The sequence below is a fragment of the Narcine bancroftii genome, chromosome 4 (genome assembly GCF_036971445.1).
Source record: "Narcine bancroftii isolate sNarBan1 chromosome 4, sNarBan1.hap1, whole genome shotgun sequence".
NCBI classification, from domain to species: domain Eukaryota; kingdom Metazoa; phylum Chordata; class Chondrichthyes; order Torpediniformes; family Narcinidae; genus Narcine; species Narcine bancroftii.
The window spans coordinates 6,814,245-6,834,162 of NC_091472.1; the positions used below are offsets into that span (position 1 = coordinate 6,814,245).

The following is a 19,918-nucleotide window of genomic DNA, read 5'->3' on the forward strand; positions in this document are numbered from 1 at the left end:
TGCTATATGTCTAAATTTTTTAAAAATCCATGCGCTTGCTTAAATATCTTTCAAATGGCTCTTGAACCTTCCCTTAATACCCTCATTATAAACTACTCTAGCAGAGATTGATAGGTTGTTGATTAGCTAGGTCATCAGAGGTTGTGGGAATGAGGATGGGCAGGTGGGGTTGAGTGGGTAAATGGATCAGCTCATGATTGAATGGCAGGTCAGACTCGACGGACTGGCCTATTTCCTTCCGCTCCTATGTCTTCTGGTCCTTATGGATGCGGAGATCGTCCAACACTTGGAGCGCTGCTCCAATTTAACCGAATTCTTGTTTACCTCTGCGATGTTTTCCATGTCGTCAAATGTCAGACCGAAGTATGTTTAATCACAGATAACAAACACCTTAGAAAGAGACGCAAGGCTATAATGAACAAAAGGCCACCGAGGTTTCCATGTCCTGTGTCTTGTGGTCTTAATGGATTCCAAAAAATTTGTCTGCACGATTATTTTTGCTGGAACTTCCACTGTTAATATTTATTTGTCTTTCCTTTTGGATCTATGAGCTCTTTCTCTGTCTTTATGTCATATTGTGGGAATTTACATGGCGAACCTTATGTGGCTGCAGCAAGAAAGAATTTGGGTCCACCTGTACTTATTTTTATATATATTTTTAAAAATTAAGACAGATGCCCAATTTACACCCAATTAACCTACACCCTCCGGTACAATTGGAACGGTGGGAAGAAACCGGAATCCCCGGGGAAAACCCACACAAACGCAGGGAGAACATACAAACTCCTTACAGACAGCGTGGGATTCGAACCCCGGTCCCGATCGCTGGCGCTGTAAAGGTGCTGCGCTAACTGCTACACCAACCGGGCCGGCCCAAGAGAGTCTATTGCCATGAATATGACAATAAACGTTCATCCTTACTATTTTCCCCACCTCATCCCCTTCCTTTCACACCCCATTTTCTGTACCCACTGATGCGCTATCAATAACTCAAAAGCCTGGAGTTACAAAACAATAGGCTTTTATTTGCAATAAACTGGAAGGTCATCCTGTGCTGCGACCCAGGCTTTCTGGGGAGGGGTTATGGTGTTGGAGCCTTCATACAGGATCAAGAGGGAGGAGCCACGGTGCAGTCACAGTGCAGGGTGGAGCCAGATAAACGAGTGTACGGCAGTTCACCACATCTGTGTCAAAGATGCCACCTAGGTCCCTCAAATTTTCCCCCTCTCTCTTTGGAGCAAGGAAGGTGACTTAATCGAGGTTGGCAAGATTATGAGAGGCATAGATAAGGTGTCAGCCGGCACATTTTTTATCCCCCATGACGGGAGCAGCAAACACCAGAGTACATCTGTACAGAGCGAAGGGAGGGAAGTTTAGGGGAGACATCAGGGGGACATTGCTACACAGAGAGTTGTGTGTGCCTGTAATGTATTGCCAGGGATGGTGATGGAGGCTGGATCCAAGGCTGATACAACATCGTGGGCCTAATGGCCTGTACTGTGGTCCGATGTTAGATGGTTTAACCATATGCCCTACCATGGGAAAACAAAATGATTACAAATCTCTCTCATGTCTCCCCACACCCTCCCTTTGGTCCAGGGAGAAAGGTCCCAGCCTATCCAACCTCTCCTTAGAAATCAAGTCCGCCAGTCCCAGGGAAGCAAAGTTATAAGTCAACACTGAGTTCTGTGGCGTTCCAAGATTCAGCGATGGGCTGCACTTTACCATCGAAGAAATGGTCATGCACTGCTTCCGATGCAGCAGAGAAAGCGATTTAAATCTCTCCTTCCGATTCATACACTCCAATCTAGGTGACATCCCAGTGAACCTCTTCTGAACCTGCACTAAAGATTACAAATCCTTCTTGAAATGCGGTGATCCAAACAAGCAATGCTCCAAAATGTGGCTTAACCAATATTTGATGCAGCTGTAAACGTGACTTCCCAACTTTTATATTCAATGTCCCAACCAATGAAGGCACGAGCATGCCACATGCCTCCTCGACCACCTAATCAATTTTCAAGGAGCTATGGAGCTGCGTCCCAAGATCTCTCTATATTTCTACAGGTGCACTGTGGAACATACACTAATTGGTTGCATCACAGCTCAGTTTGGGAATTGGAATCCTCAGGAATGGCTCCACAACATAACAAACATAGCCAGGTCCATCACAGTCTCCGACCTCCCATCCATTGCAGTCATCTCAGTGAAGCGCTGCCTCAAGAAGGCAGCCAACGTCGTAAAGGACCCCCATTACCCCTCTCTCACTGCTGCCTTCAGGCTGAAGGTGCAGAAGCCCGAAGACCGGCATCTCTAGGTTCAAGAACGTTTGCTTTCTGACAGTGAACCTTCCCCTTGTTACGCTAATCGGGGACTGGTTTGACACCACGAAAGGACAGTCTGCACTGTTGCAAAGTCACTTTTTTTTTGAAATAAGATAACTACGAACATTTATTACCTATCTTTTTGTTGTATTTAAAGTCTTTTTCATTCAATTAAGTAAACCATTGTAGATGATTTTTAGTGGTTTTCATAGTTACCTCTTTACGTGCACCATTCAGCTTCAGCAAGTAAGAATATGTGCATTAACAATGTGTTTGACAATAAATACATTACATTCATGATCATACATCAATGCTGCCAAGAATCCTACCATTTAATATATTCTTTCTTCTTGAATTTGACCTCCCAGAAATGTAGAACTCACACTTGCCCAGATTAAACTCCACCTGCCATTTCTCTGGCCAACTTTCCAACAGACCTAAATCCTGCCATATCCTTTGGCAACTTTCCTCACTGTCCACAACCCCACCAACGTTCACATCATTTTCAAGCTTACTAATCAGCTCACATACATTTTTCTCCATCTTGATTACATTTATAACAAAGTAAAAAGGTCTAGTACAGTGTTTAGAGACCCCAAGACTGAATATCACTTCTATCTTGTCTTCTATAGCCAAGATAGAAGCATAGAAGCATAGAACATTAGAGCACAGAAACAGGCCACTGCGGCCCTTCTAGTCTGTGCCGAACCATATTTATTTGCCTAGGCCCACTGACCTGCACCCAATCCACAGCCCTCCAGCCTCTCCCATCCATGAACCTGTCCTAATTCTTCTTAAATGTTAAAATTGAGTCACATTCACTACCTCAGCTGGCAGCTCGTTCCACACCCCCACCACTCTCTGTGTGAAGAGGTTCCCCCTCATGTTCCCCCTGAACTTCACCCTTAACCCATGTCCTCTCGTTTGTATCTCACCTAACCTCAGGGGTAAAATCCAACCTACATTGACTCTGTCTGTCCCCCTCATAATATTAAATACCTCAATCAAATCTCCACTCACTCTTCTACACTCCAGGGAATAAAGTCCAAATCTGTTTAAGCTTTCCTTTTAACTCAGTTCCGGGCATGTGGTGGTCCACCACCGGCCTACTGCAGGGGGCAACCTCTGTACCTGCAGGAATGTAAGGGGACAGGAGTGCAACTGGCCGGCTCTCAATCAGTCGGCCTGAATGGATCAAGCCCCACCCAGTCGGGTGTCAATCACCCTCCGGGATATAAGCCTGTGTCGGCCTCCCGAGGCCTCACACTGAGTTGCTGCAGCCACAGACAGCCTGGCTCTGTGGAAGTCTTTGTGGATTAAAGTCTTTGTTGTATGGTCTTTACCTTGTGTGTGTCTGATTCTGTCTAACAGCGCACCACAGGGCAACATCCTAGTAAATCTTCCCTGCACTCTTTCTATCTTATTGATATCTTTCCTGTAGTTCGGTGACCAAAAATTGCACACAATACTCCAAATTTGGCCTCACCAATGTCTTGTACAACTTTACCATAACATCCTTACTCCTACACTCAACGAAGGCTAATGTGCCAAAATTTCTCTTTACAACCCTGTCTACCTGTCGCGCCACTTTCAGGGAATTATGTATCTGTATTCCCAGATCCCTCTGTTCTACCGCACTCCTCAGTGCCCGAGCCTTCACTGTGTACGTCCTTTCTTGGTTTGTCCTTCCAAAATGCAACATCTCCCACTTGTTTGCATTAAATTCCATTTTTCAGGCCATTTTTCCAGCTGGTTCAGATCCCTCTGTGACCTTTGAAATTAACTTTATATTCAACACCCCAACTCATTGTGGGTGACTTCATCTTTTGAATCAGCCAACCACAAGGAGCAGTGTCAAATGCTTGAATGAACTCCGAGTAGTCAACATCCCCTGTTTTACGCAATCATCTTTATTAGCTTCTCAAAGAACTCAAGCAAATTTGTGAGACAGGTACTCTCCACACAAAAAAAAATCTGAAACACAAAAGTCTACAGATGCTGCGATTGAAGTAAAACGGAGAAATGCTGGAGGAACTCACCAGGTCTCGCAGCAACCAGAAGACCAGTGGGGAGATCAGTGGCTGAGGGACCTGCACTGGCTGCGGGTGACCTGAAGCTGAGGGACCCGCACGTGCTGTGGACTGCTGGTGACCAGCTCATGGGAACCAGATATCGGAGCCAGGATTTGAGAGGGTGCAGAAGCCAAGAAGGCTTCCTGACGGCGTCAGAGGTTTGAACCGGAGCTCGGTTTGCTGATGGTTTGAACAGGAATCTGTGTGGTTGGAGAGGCTGCTGGAGCACTGGAGGCGAATCCACGGACACTCAGTGTCTCTGAAGGGACTCTGGCTTCTCTTCCTTTCTTAATGCAGGGGGTGCCTGGTGACTCTTTTGTCTGCGTGACTACAGGAAGACAGCAATTTGTGTAATATTATATGTTCTGTACTATGGCCTGACAATAAAGGAATATTGAATCCTGAATCTTGAAAAGACTGAGAGCATTCACTTTATCCATGTCTCTCACGATTTTATAAACCTCCATAAGATCCCCCCTCAGCTCCTTTGCTCCAGGGAGAAGAGCCCCATCTTCTCCTTACAACTCATGCCTTCTAGCCCAGTGGTCCTCAACCTTTTTCTTTCCACCCAGATCCCACTTTAAGTAATCCCTAGGCCATCGGTCTCTGTGATTAGTAAGGGATTGCTTAAGGTGGGATGTGGGTGGGAAGGGAAGGTTGAGAATCACTGCTCTAGACCCAATTGTGACTGAAATATTTTGCTTGAGACAAATTGTCATTGGTCCATTTCCTTTGGAGTTCTGAAACCGTGCACATAACGCGTCAATGAGGGACAATTAAAACAGTGGTTTTCAAACTTTTTCTTCCCACCCACATCCCACCCTTAAGCAATCCCTTACTGAACACAGAGTATCGATTGCATAGGGAATACTTAAGGTGGTAGGTGAATGGAAGGGAGGCAGTCAAAGTAAAGAGTAACTAACATTTTGGGCCTGAGACCTTTGTCATGTACAGGAAACAAAAGACAGATGCAGGAATAAATAGGTGGGGGTAGGAGGAGATGAGAGGAAGGAGGAAAGGGTAGGGGAACAGGCTAACAGATTAAAGGCAAAAACATGATGCTGGAGGAACTCAGCAGGTCTCTCAGCATTCAAAAGAGGTGAAGATATATAACCAATGTTTCAGGCCTGAGCCTTTCCTCAGGTAAGAGGACATTGGTGTAACCTGTTAGCCTGCAATCCTCCCCCTGGTCATTCCTCCCTACTCCCCTTCCCCCCATACTTTATTCAGGTGTCTGCCTGTTTATGCTTCTACCTGACAAAGGGCTCAGGCCCGAAAACATTGGTTATATCCCTTTGCTTCCAGTGGACACTATGTGATCTGTCGAGTTTCTCCAGCATGTTGGTGTGTTGACCCAGAGTCTGCAGACTTTCTTGTTTAACTCCACCCAAACTAAGCTCCTCACTGTTAAACCTAAGCTGATTGAATCTTGGATGTTGCATGCCTAAACTGAACCTCTGCATTTCGGCAATTGGCAACCGTTACTTATCCTGTATTAACAAATGGTCTTGGTGGCATAATGTGATTGGTCGGATGATGAGCCTCTGGGTCTGGGCGATTAATATTGGAAGGGGAAAGTGAAGATCAGATCTGTTTTATCGATGTGGCAGAGTCCGTCATCCGTCAAGTTCGCAAAGTGAAATCTTCCGGTTAGCGTCAGTCGATTTTGTTCTTAGAACTGAGCTTCTCTTCGACATCTAGAAACAACAGAGCAGATTAAACATGCATCTTTTATGAAATCTAGGTTTTTATGCCTGAATTCTGTTTCACTTGGAAAGGGAAAGCACTGCAGATAGAACCATAGAACATTACAGCACAGAAACAGGCCCCTGCAGCCTTTTTAGTCTGTCACAAACCTGCCTAGTCCTACTGACCTGCACCCACTCCATAGCCCTCCATTCCTCTCCCATCCATGTACCTGTCCAAGTTCTTCTTAAATGTTAAAATGGAGCCCGCATTCATCACTTTGGCTGGCAGCTCATTCCATACTCCCACCACTCTCTGTGTGAAGAGGTTCCTCCCGATGTTCCACTGAACTTTTCCCCTTTCACCCTTAACCCATGTCCTCAGGTTTGTATCTCACTTACCCTCAGTGGAAAAAGCCGACCTACATTTACTCTGTCTAGCCCCCCCTCATAATTTTAGATACCTCGATCAAATATCCCCTCACTCTTCTACGCTCTGGGGAATAAAGTCCAAACCTTTTAACTCAATTCCTGAAGTCTGGGCAACATCCTAATAAATCTTTGCTGCATTCTTTCTACCTTATTGATATCTTTCCTGTAGTTACTGCATACAATACTTCAAATTTGGCCTCACCAATGTCTTATACAACTTCACCATAACATCCCAACTCCTGTACTCAATGCTTTGATTTATGAAGGCCAATATGCCAAAAGTTCTCTTTACAACCCTATCTACCTGTGATGCGACTTTCAGGGAATTATGTATCTGTATTCCTAGATCCCTTTGTTCTACTGCACTCCTCAGTGCCAAACAATTTATCGTGCATGTTCTTTCTTGGTTTGTCCTTCCTAAATGCAACACCTCACACTTTTCTGCATTGAATTCCATGTCCCATTTGTCAACCCATTTTTCCAGCTGGTCCAGATCCCTCTGCAAGCTTTAAAAACCTTCTTCGCTGTCCACAGATCTCCAATCTTCGCATCATTTGCAAACTTGCCGATCCTATTTCCCCCATTATCATCCAGATCATTGATATGATGACAAACAACAATGTCCCAGCACCGATCCTTGAGGCACATCACTCGTCACAGGCCTCCAGTCTGCGAAGCAATCATTCACTACTACTCTCTGGCTTTTCCTGTCAAAGGTCTTATTCAAGTCCATATAAACTACATCCACATCCTTTCCTTTGTCAACATTCCTGGCAACCTCCTCATAAAACTCTGAAAGATTGTTTAAACATGACCTAAAACTCACAAAGCCAGATTGACTAACCGTAATCAGTTTCTGGTTATGCAAATAATTGTAGGTCTGATCTCTTAGAGCACATCCCAATAATTTATTTATTACTGACATCACTGGCCTATTATTTCCAGGGTTACTTTTGGAGCCTTTTTTAAACAATAGAACGATGTGAGCTACCCTCCCATCCTCTGCCACCACACCCGTGGCTAAGGACTTTTTAATTATTTCTGCCAGAATCCCTGCAATTTCTTCCCTTAAGTCCGAGTGAATATCTTGTTAAGCCCTAGAGATTTATGCCCCCTTATTTGCTTCAAGGCAGCGAGCGCCTCCTCCTCATTAGTCTGTATAGGTTCCATGACCTCACTGCTTTTTTTCCTGTCTTCTCACAACTCTGTGATCTTTTCCTGAGTGAATGCTGATGGAATTAAAAAAAAGCATTCAAGATCTCCCCCATTTTTGTTGGCTCCATACAAAGCCAACCACTGCAATCTTCAAGGGGACCAATTTTGTCCCTTTTGCTCTTAATATATCTGTTGAATTCCTTAGGATTTGCCTTCACATTGTCGGCCAAAGCCACCCCAAGTCTTCTTTCAGCCTCCTGATATCTTTCTTGAGGTTTTTCTTCCATTTCCTCAAGTACCTCGTTTGCTCCATGTGCCTATGCCTGCTTCACATCTCCCTATCTTCTTCCGAACCAGATCCCCAATATCTCTCAAAAATATAGGTTCCCTATGCCTGCTGCTAACCTTGCCTCTATGAAATATGAAATAAAAACAGGGACAACTTTGTGGGTAAACATAAGAATGTGGAAAATGGGAGCAGGAGTCTGGCCCATCGAGCCTTTTCTGCCATTCACAAGATCATGGCTGATCTGGCCGTGGACTCAGCTCCACTTACCACCCATTCCCCGGAACTCTTAGTTCCCCTCCTATTCAAAAATCTAACTGTGTCTTAAATACATTTAATGAGGCAACCTTTACTGCTTCCTAGATTCACTACTCTATGGGAGAAGCAGTTCCTCCCCAACTCTGCCCTAAGTCGACTTTCAGCAACATTTTCATGAAACATTTCTGCACCCTTTTCTAGTTTAACAATATCCTTTAGCTGGATGACAAAAAAAACAATTGTGCATAGTACTCCAAGTCTGGTCTCAAGAAAGTCTGATGAAGGAAGCTCTTCTTCACCATCTGCTCTACCTGTGTCACCTCTTTCATGGAACGATGTGTCTGCATCCTCTTTGCCTCAAAAACTTGAAGGTCTCTTTTATTTTGACACATACCAGTCAACAGGCAACAGAGAGGTTCTAACTCTGGGAAGTTGAGAACGGCTGTTTAGACAGTACAAACTGTTGACTGTGTAAGGTTGTGGGCATGGGTGAATGGTTTGGGATGGGGTACCTATCAAACAGGCTGCTCTGTTCTGTGGTGTGTTGACCTTGTTGTATGTTGTTGAATCTGCTGTTAGCGCAGCGGTTAGTGCGATCCATTTACAGCGCCGCTGACCTGGATTCGAATCCAACACTTTCTATAAGGAGTTTGTACGTTTTCCCTGTGTCTGCTTGGTCTTTGGGTTCTCTAGTTTCCTCCCACCCTCCTAAATGTATGGGGTTGTGGGCTAATTTGGGTGTAATTGGTTTTAAATGGCCAGAATTGGCTTCTACCATGCTGTTAATAAAATTAAATAAAATGTATGTATTTCCTGCATTTGTTAACTTAACAGAAGATCTCATTATTACTTAAGAGCTGGATAGCTATTCTTTTGGAATTCAAACAAAATTATGTTGTTCAACAAAATTCCTGGTGTCACCGTCTCCAAGGATCTGTCCTGGAGCCTCCATGTCGATGTAATCATGAAGAAGGTTCGCCAGTGGCTAGACTTTGTGAGGTGTCTAAGGAGATTCGGTATGTCACTGAAGACTCCTGTAAACTTCTACAGGTGTACTGTGGAGAACATTCCAGCTGGTTGCTTCACTGCCTGGTATGGAGGCGCCAATTCTCAGGACAAGAATAAACTCCAGAGGGTTGTTAACTCGGCCTGCAACATCACAGGCACCGGACTTCACTCGAGAACGTCTACATGAGGCGGTGTCTTAACAAAGCAGCCTCTATCCTCAAAGACCCCCACCACCCAGGCCATGGTCATCTGCTACCATCATGCAAAAGGTACAGGAGCCAAAAGACAAGAACTCAGCAGCACAAGGACAGCTTTTTCCCCTCTGCCATCAGATTCCTGAATAATAAATGAACCACAGACACTGCCTCACTTTGACTTTTTCTCTTGAACTATTTTTATTTATTTTGTAAAGTGATTTTTATAAATGTTTGCACTGTGAATCTGTTACAAAACATCTAATTTTGTGACACGTTCACGACAATAAATTCTCAATGAGATAAGAGCAGTAACAAGGTCATTCAGGTCTAAGGTTAGCCTGGAGAAGTTGTAGTTTATTTCCTTGATAAAGTTGAGAAAGGTTTTTATGAGATTTAGAACACTATTTAGGGGTTCAGGTCCCTAGATCCTTGAAAGTGGTCATGCAAGTAAATTGGGTGGTTAAGAGGCTTATTTTATGCTTGGCTAAATTGACCGAGCCATCGAGTGAGATAGCTCTACAGCACATTGAGGAAACCAGAGTGCCTGGAAGAAATCCACGCAGACACGGGGAGAATTAACAAACTCCCGACAGTCAGTGCTAGATTTGTACCTGGATTGCTGGTGACTTAAGGGCATTGAGCTGATCGTTACAATAACTGTGCCTCTGTTTCGCCTTACCTCAATGGTCTCAGTGTCCATAGAACATATAGAATACTACAACATAGTACAGGCCCTTCTGCCCTTGATATTGTGCCAACCTATATATTTCTAAAAAAAGTTCTAAACTCTCCCTACCCCATAACCTTCCGCACTTTCTCCATCCAGCTGCCTGTCTAAGAGCCTCGTAAATGACCCAAATCATTCAGCCTCCACCACCATCCCTGACAAGGTGTTCCAGGCACCCACAACTCTCTGCGTAAAAAAAACGTACCCCTGATGTCTCCCCTAAAATTCTCTCCCTTCACTTTGTACAGATGTCCTCTGGTGTTTGCTATTCCTGTCTGGGGAAACAGGCTCTGGCTTCTCTTGCTCAGTTTGGCTAGGCCATATTGTCCTTAATTCGCAAGGTTGACTTGGGATCCGTAATAATCTTGATCCCTTGCCATATGCACTTCATGTCACCGGAGTTGCGCAGGTGCCTGTGGATCTTCTACGCATACCCTCGCTTTGCCTTCTGGATTGCACAGAAGAGGGGTAGAAACAAAGGGGTAGAAACAGGGAGGTAGAAACAGAGGGGTAGAAACAGAGGGGAAGAAACAGATACGCTGTCCACTCTATCTATGTTTCTCATAATCTTGTAGACCTCTATTTAAGTTGGCTCTCATCTTTCTACTCTCCAAAGAGAAAAGTCCCAGCTCTGCTGACCTTGCCTCTTAAGACTTGTTTTCTAATCCAAGAAACATCCTGGTAAATCTCCTCTGCACCCTTTCCATAGCTTCCACATCCTTCCTGTAATGAGGGGATGAGAACTGAACTCAATGACCTATTAATAAAGCCCAACATCCCATAGGCTTTCTTAATTAAGGAGGTTGAGGAGGGTAAGGCTACCAGCTAACAGTTTGGATCATATGCAAGCAGCAGAGTTTTAGGGTAACTTGGGCTTTATGGTCAGCACAGACATTGTGGGCTGAAGGGCCTGCCCCGTGCTATGTTATGTGATGGGTTCAGATAGGTGGACAGAGGGAAACTGCTCCCATCAGTGAACAAAGAACTGGGGACACAGATTTGAAATTATAGTCGAAAGGTACAAGGGGAAAAAGTCTTGTGCAGGGTAGTTATGGAATGGGAGGAACAGAATCACCCAGGGCCTTCAAAACGGAGTTGGACAGGGACCGGAGGATAATAATTTGTTGGGCTCTGGGGAAAGAATGGGGAAATGAGGTTCATTGCATAAACTTGATGGGCTGAATGGCCTCTGTGCAATGACAAATTTTTGCATCAAACAAAGTACCGTCACCTAAAGAACACTACAGCATAGAAACAGGCCCTTTGGCCCATCTAGTCCATGTCAAACTATTATTATGTCATGACCCACTGACCTGCATCCAGTCCACATCCAGCTATACCCTCCCATTCATGCACCCATCCGTATATTTCTTGAATATCAAAACTGAGCCTGCATACACTGCATCAGCTTGTCCACAATCTCACCACTCTCTGCATGAAGACATTCCCTTTAAACATCTCACCTTTCACCCTTCATCCATGGCCCCTAATTCTCTTCCCACCTAATCTCAGTAGATGAAGCCTGTTTACATTTGCGCTATCTCGGCCCATCGTAATTTCATGCATATCTCTTAAATCTTTCCTCATTCTTTTGTGCTTCAACTAAGAATTTTCTAAACTATTTAACCTTTCCCTGTAACTCCGTTCCTCAAATCCCAGCAACATCTTGGTAAAAGTTCTCTGCACTTTTTCAATCTTACTGATATTGTTTCTGTAGTTAGGTGATCACAACTGCACACAATGGTCGAAATTTGGCCCCACCAATGTCTTATAAACTTCACCATCACACCCCAACTCCTGGACTCAATAATATGAGCAGTTAGGAAGAGGATGTAATGCTAATACATTTAAATAGACTTAACTTTAACTAAAATGAATTTTAACCTTCATTTGGGTTGTTTGACAAAATGAACTGTTCATGAGGCCTTTTATTCCTGGGATATTTGCACTGAATTGTGGTCACAAGCCTGAACCTCCCCCTCATCCACCAACCCATCCCCCCACCCTCCCAGGAACTGTGGGTGGCATGGGTAGTGTAGCGGTTAGCTCGGCACTATTGCAGCGTGAGTGATCCGGATGAATCCGCCACTGTCTGTATGAAGCTTGGACATTGTCATTAGGACAATGCTCCGGTTTCCTCGCACCCTCTGAAACGTACAGGGTTTGTAGGTTAATTTGCATAAGGAGCTAAGGCACAGACTCGCAGGCCGGAAATTAACAAAAAGAAAACATTTAAAACAAAGCAAGGATTTCCCTAGAAATTCAAAGGTGACTGGAGAGGACTTGCATGGGAAGCATCATGAATGATGAGGAAAAGATTTGATGAGAACTGACAGAAACAGATGTATCATAAATTCATTTTCTGTTGAGTAGATTAGAGTAGAACAATCACCTCTCCAGGTCAATTATGTGTAGCTTTTAGATCTTAATGGGATCTCTACCAAAAGCAATACTGGTACTTACATCTTGACTTGTCCCAGATGTAACGGTTTAATATTTCACCCACGACATACAATATGTTGATAGCTCCGACTGATGCTACAAAGACAGCAATCCTTGGGAAGCTGGCTAGGTGGTCAAGAAGCGGGTAGACCCACATCCCGGTCACGTGGTGGATCCAACAAATCCTAGAGGAGTGAGAGGTGAAATGGGGTGATTCACAAAGTAAAATGACAGAATGTAGCACATCATCCTAGCAACAGTACATCAGAGCAAAGGAGAGCGTTGAAGGAGGCTTTCCCTGACTAGCCCCCAGGTCAGATATATTGGGGGTAACTGGAGGGACAACACCTTGGATTCCACCATAAATGGCACAAGTATAAACTACACTAATTTCAGGTATCCTCCCCCTCACCACCTCCACCAAGTACTATCCTCCAAGAGAAAGTGCCCCCCACCATCTCCCCCCCCTCCCCGGAATCACTGAGTATCTATAGGTTTTCCACCAGCACTCCCGCAACCTCCACAACCATGTAGTGTTCAGTCCAAACCACCAGCAGCTCGAATTCTGGATCGACACAAAAAGGAAGCCCTCAGCACCCTCTCGCATCTTGGTTCTGATACCTGGTAGCTCTTCAGCCAGTCTCATTTCAGTCCTGTGTCACACTCCCCTACTCAGGCGTCTCTCCATGGCCTGTGAAAGATACATCACCAACGTTTTCACCTTGATGAGGGGCTCAAGCCCAAAACGTTGGTGATGTCCCTTTGCTACATAAAGGCACTGTTTGACCTGCTGAGTTTCTCCAGCATTGGTGTATTTTTTCACTTAACCCCAGTGTCAACAGAATCCTGTGTTTCACCTCTGTCTGTGGCTTTATGTACTATCCCACCAAGACCACCCGTAAATTGGAGGAGCAACACCTAACATAACATATAACATAACATAACAATTACAGCACGGAAACAGGCCATTAGGCCCTTCTAGTCCGCACTGAACCAAACACCCCTTTCTAGTCCCACCTCCCTGCACAATGCCCATAACCCTCCATCTTCTTCTCATCCATATACCTGTCCAACCTTTTCTTAAATAAAACAATTGACTCCGCCGCCACTATTTCTCCCGGAAGCTCATTCCACACGGCTACCACTCTCTGAGTAAAGAAGTTCCCCCTCATGTTACCTCTAAACCTCTGCCCCTTAATTCTTAACTCATGTCCTCTTGTTTTAATCTTTCCTCCTCTTAACGGAAATAGTCTATCCACATCCACTCTGTCTATCCCTTTCATAATCTTAAATACTTCTATCAAATCCCCTCTCAACCTTCTACGCTCCAAAGAATAAAGACCTAATCTGCCCAATCTCTCCCTGTACTCTAGATGCTTAAACCCAGGTAACATTCTGGTAAACCTTCTCTGCACTCTCTCCACTCTGTTTATATCCTTCCTATAATTAGGCGACCAGAACTGCACACAGAACTCCAAATTAGGCCGCACCAACGTCTTATACAATCTCAACATCACTTCCCAACTCCTATATTCCATGCAATGATTGATAAAGGCCAGCATACTAAAAGCCTTCTTCACCACCCTATTCACGTGAGTTTCTACCTTCAGGGAACGATGTACCGTCACTCCTAAATCTTTCTGCTCTTCTGTATTCCTCAATGCTCTCCCATTTACCACGTATGTCCTATTCTGATTCTTCTTACCAAAATGAAGCACCTCACACTTATCAGCATTAAATTCCATCTGCCATTTTTTAGCCCACTTTTCTAAGCAGCCCAAATCCCTCTGCAATCCTTGAAAACCTTCTTCATTATCCACTATTCCACCTATCTTAGTATCGTCTGCATATTTACTAATCCAATTCACCACCCCATCATCTAGATCATTAATGTATATAACGAAGAACAATGGGCCCAATACAGATCCTTGAGGCACACCACTGGTCACCGGCCTCCAACCTGACAGACAATTATCCACTACCACTCTCTGGCCTCTCCCTTTCAGCCAATGTTCAATCCATTTGACTATCTCAAAATTTATACCTAAAGACTGCACCTTCCTAACTAACCTTCCATGTGGTACCTTATCGAAGGCCTTACTGAAGTCCATATAGACAACATCCACTGCGCTACCCTCATCCACATTCCTAGATTTTCTGTCTGGGCCCTTTCCATTAACATCGATTTTTCCATAACCTACTCTCCTTTTCTCTCTCCCTTACCTTCCTCCTGTCAGCTCTGCACCCCCTTCCCTCTCTATTCACATAGCCATCCTTCCTCCCCTTTCTTGCTGCTGTGCCCTCCTTCACCTCTTACCTCATACCTTTGGGACCCTGCTCCTGCTCCCCTTAGCTTTTTTGCTCGGATGCCTGCCGACATTTTTCCATACCTTGATGGAATGTTGGTATGTATCGTACCTGCTGAATTACTCTAGCATTGTGTTTTCACTTCCTCCCCCATTCCCTCTCAACCTCTCATTCTCTAGCTTTCCCTTATCTGCCTGAACGACTCCCACACCAGGTCACAGGCTGATAGAGACCGGTGTTTGGTAAGCAGGGATTGGGGTCGGTATTCCTGAGTGCTGATGGCAAGCAGGCCTTCTGTGACAGACTATATAAATATGTTTTTGGGAGATGAATTGGGAAAGGTTTGTTAATAGGTTACATGCAAACACTTTAAAACAGATGATATTTAAAATACTGGAGCTCTGCCCATGTCAGGGCCAACAGTCTTTGCAAGCACTTTGGAGAGTGCCCAAGAGACTTCACTTATGGATTATTGTTTACAAAAGGCAACAGATGATAGAGCTTGTCGGAGCTACAGACAGTCTAAAGGAGTACTTGCTGTTCTCATGTGGTCATGAGGGTCATGTGGTTTTGCAAGCAGAGAGAGTCAAACAGGCTTTCTCTCTGAGAGAAAGAGAGAGTGAGAGAGAGACACACACACAGAGATCGCTTCTACAGTGTTACACATACCTTACATACACATGCACTTAGAATTAGAAGGGGGTTAAGTTAAGTTAGGTTAAGTAAATTAATAGTGATAAGTTAAAGTTTGATTCTATTTTCATGTTTAAAGATAATTAAAAGCAACATTTGTTTAAGTAACCATTTGTCTTGGTGAATATCTACTGCAATTGGGTTTTTGGGTCTTCTGGGCTTGTAACATTTCTGAAGGAACCTCGGGTGCTGAGCTCACCGATTGTGTCAGAGGTCAGATCGGGGAGCTTGGGGTCACCCGCTGGAAACGGAAGGAGCCTGTGCGGCTATGGAGGTCGAGGGAGCACTGATGGTAAATCCATGGACACTCAGTGACTCTGAAGGGACTATCATTGGATTCTTATTGATGGGGGCGCTGGGCTACTAACACCTCTTTGTGTTACGTACTAGATAGCTGCAAAAGAAATGATCCCAGATGGTGTTAAATTTAAAATATTATTTTAATTATTAATTAAGAATGATATGACACCTTATTTAACTTATTTACACTTATCTAAACTTAGCTACACTTATCTAACAACCCCCAACTATGTGCTGATGTGTCTCTCTCTCCCTCTCTCTCTCTCTCTCTCTCTCTCTCTCTCTCTCTCTCTCTCTCTCTCTCTCTCTCTCCCTCTCTTCACCCCCCCCCCCCCCCATGTTGTACCACACCAGGAGCTGGCACTGGTACAATGGTTTTAGCTGTGTGGGAGATGATGGGTAGCGACGACAGCCATTGAGCAGGGTCGACTGAAAGCGCCGCGATGCTGGACGGGCATCAGTATAGGCGATTCGAAGATGTTTATGAAGTGCCGGTGTTTGGAGGTTGCCAGATAAAAGTTTAGGCATCTGTACTCAAGGTTTTGTTAAATCTGTTCTCTTAAAGTGTGACAGAGAATTTAGAGGTAGCTTGGGAGGAATTGCTTGAGCACGTTGCACACAAACATTTTAAAACACAGAATTTGTGCAGGACTTTTACAGAGTGCGTTTCGCAGTAAGAGCAACGAAGTTGCAGAATACAGCTGGCCCGGGAGAGCATGTGATCTTGGCAGGCAGGGCCAGAACAGTTTTGCTCTCAGAGAGGGAGGGAGTGAAACAGAGAGGAGAGACTCAGAAATCAGTTCCAGAAGGACAAAGCTGGCAGACCTTTGGAAGGCTGTCTGGTCAAAGGAGAAGACTAGCTGTCTGAGGTGACCTGAAAGGAAGAGGATCAGCAAGACTGATTGGAAAAGAATCAGTTGCGGATGTCCTGGAACAAAAGGAATCTCTCTCTGAAGACCAACAAGGACCCTCCTGAGTGGTAACCATTTGCTTGTTAAACACCAAAGCCTGGTGAACTTCGTTAATGCTAACTTCTGTGCACAGTACAAGAACTGCCTGCAACCAGTGAGATTGGACTGTGAACCAAAGAACTTTTCTAATCTTAATTATACATTACACACACCTGCGCTTAGTATTAGAGAGGGGATTAAGTATGTTAGGTAGGTTAAGGAAGTAGGTTAAGTAATAAGTTAAAGTTTAATTCTGTTTTCTTGTTCAAATGTAATTAAAAACGACTTTTGTTTAAGTGACCCTGTGTTGTGCATATCAATTGCTTCTGGTGTTTGGGGACCTTTGGACTCCGTATCAAACGTGACAGTTCCACACAAATGAAAATGGACTGAAAAGTGAGAGCAGGTAATAGTGTGTCTTTACGGAGGTAACGGTTGATGAAGTTTGTGCAATATTACAGTTGAACTGTAATAATACTCGATGAAAATGGCAAAGCTGCTGGAGCTGATGTAGTGGTAGTGCTACCGTGGGTGCACACCTGGGAAGGGCAGGGAGTAGAGACACAGTGCTCCCACTACGGTTTTATTTTAAAATTCCGTGACCGTGGAGTCTGTGCCCAAGATTACAGTGTCTACGATTGGCAGTGTCCACGAGGGGTTTCAGACTATGGGGGAGCAGGGGGTAGGTGCATAAAACGGACAGACGAGCACCCTGTTTGTGAAAACGAAGCAGAGGAGATGACCCATGAGAAGGTGGCCGCAGTGGTGGATCAGTGAGGGGCTTTTGCCGCTGAAGAACACAGAGGCGGCGGGCTGATGGTGACTCGAGGTGAGAAACCCACACAGACTATAAAGGCTGCTGGTGACAGTAGTTGAAGGATTCACATCGGGTGGCGGACTGCTGAAGGATCGCTGACACTGTCTGAGGGGGTACTGTGTCAGAGCATATAGATTTGTTTATGGGAGATAAATTGGGGCAGGTTTGTTACTGTAGGTGACATACAAACACTTTAAAGCAGGTCTTATTTAAAATACTGAAGCTCCTCTAATGCGAGGCATATCGGCCTCAGAGCCTTTGCAAGAGCTTTGGAGAGTGCTCAAGAGACATCACTAATGGATTGTTGTTTAAAAAAGGCAACAGATGAAAGAGCTTGTTGGAGCCACCTTTTGTCTGGAAGGGAACTTGCTGTTTTAGGAAGGTCATGTGGTTTTGCATGCAGAGTCAAGCAGATCTTGTGTGTGGGAGTGTGTGTGTGTGTGTGTGTGTGTGTGTGTGTGTGTGTGTGTGTGTGTGTGTGAGAGAGAGAGAGAGATATTACTTCTACAGTGTTACAGCTGGCAAAAGCAGTTGGGACTGGAACAGGACAAGCTGGCAAGCTTGGGGAAAGCCCCATTTAGGAAGACGGGTTGTGAGTGCTTTGTTCAGCCTGGTCAAAGCCCTTGTGGTTCATGCAAGAGGAGAGGATTGGCTGTCTAATATTTCACTTGGAATAAAAGAAACAAAAAGGAACTCTGTGGTGACCTGAATGAAAGAGGTTATCATCTGGAGAACTCTGAAGGGGTTCAGCAAGACACTTGAAGTGGCTGATGGAAGTAAATCAGTTGTGGGTGCCCTGGAACAACAAATCTCTCTCTGAAAACTGACAAAAACCTTCCTGAGCGGTAACCATTTACCTTTCAAGCACCAAAGCCTGGTGAACTTCATAAATGTTAAATTCTGTGCAACCAGTGAACTTGGAAGAATGAAAAGTGAGAATGGACTGTGAATCAAAGAACTTTTCTGAACTTACACACACACACACATTACATACATGGGGGCTTAGAATTGGAAAAGGGTTAAGTTAGGTTAGTTAAGTCAATAATGATAAGTTTGTAGCGGGAGCCCCACGCGAACAAAAGAATTGCACACAGCCACAGCAGTTTAGCAAGCGCATTACAAGAGCACATCGTCTCCAATGACGTCCCAGTCCTTCAGCTACAAGCCAAACACCAACAATTAGGAAAAGCGCACGAATAAGAGCCTGCACTTTTTATGGCCCCCAACACCCGAGGCTGGAAAGTGACGTCACTACTGAATCCCAGAATGCTCAGCGTGAAATGCGCAGAGAGAACTATAAAAGCTGTGGTTAAGCACAATAAAGGGACTGATTCCTGACTCTACTGTCTCCAGTGTAATTTATTGCCACTTGTGTAAGGTAGTGCCGTCAGATAGGCCACTACACAATTTGGTGACCCCGACGGGCCTCAGCTGCACTGAGTCCCCCATGTCTGACATGGACAAGCAACCGACGACTTTGAAGGTGGAGGTCGACTCAGCCTCGCTGGCTGCAGTACCGGTGGTGATTAATGCAGTAGTAGTTTGCCTGCCTCCATTCTGGTTAGATCAGCCATGTGGCTGGCTGCAGTTGGCCAAAGCATAATTTGTGCTTCGGAATGTTACATCTGAGGACACGAGATATTGGCACGTTGTGAGTGCACAACGTAGACACTACGACCGCACCAATAACCCACCGGTGGACCAGAAGTACACTAAATTCTGGAATTTTTTGCTGGAAACATTTGAGCTTTCTCGTCATGAACTGGTTATAAGGATTTTGAATACGCAAGAACTGGGGGATCGTAGTCCATCCCAGTTAATGCAAGAACTGGTATCACTAGCCACAGGCCATACAGATTGCTTTCTTTTCAAGGCTCTGTTTTTATCGAAATTACCAGTGCATATGGCGGTGGGAGTGACGCACACGAGTTTTGCAGAGCTCCATTTGGAAGCAATCCCTATGCAGGCAGCAGACATGGAGACGTGTGCATGGACTTTTATTTTTAATTGGGTTGCACGATTTGGTGTACCTAGGCACACCACTTCAGATAGAGGTACGCAGTTTACTTCCCACCTGTGGACACAGATTTTAAACTTCTGTGGAAGTAAATTACACCACACAACCACCTATCATCCTCAGTCAAATGGACTTGTGGAACGGTTCGATAGGCATTTAAAGTCGGCACTTAAGGCAAGACTGCAGGGGCCGAACTGGATGGACGAATTACTGTGGGTGCTATTGGGAATACATACAGCACCAAAAGA

General features: G+C 44.7%; 1 protein-coding gene across 1 annotated transcript in view; it reads right to left on the bottom strand.

Moving 5' to 3' along the window:
- Positions 1–970: 970 nt before the first annotated feature.
- Positions 971–19,918, bottom strand: part of aig1 (androgen-induced 1 (H. sapiens)) — a 109,048-nt gene continuing 90,100 nt past the window's right edge. Inside the window, exons 5-6 of the mRNA XM_069936109.1 lie at positions 12,608–12,771; positions 971–6,093 (exon numbers count right to left, since the gene is read on the bottom strand). Coding sequence (XP_069792210.1) covers positions 6,053–6,093; positions 12,608–12,771 — 205 coding nt within the window. The 3' untranslated portion in view covers positions 971–6,052. The remainder of the gene's footprint in view (positions 6,094–12,607; positions 12,772–19,918) is intronic.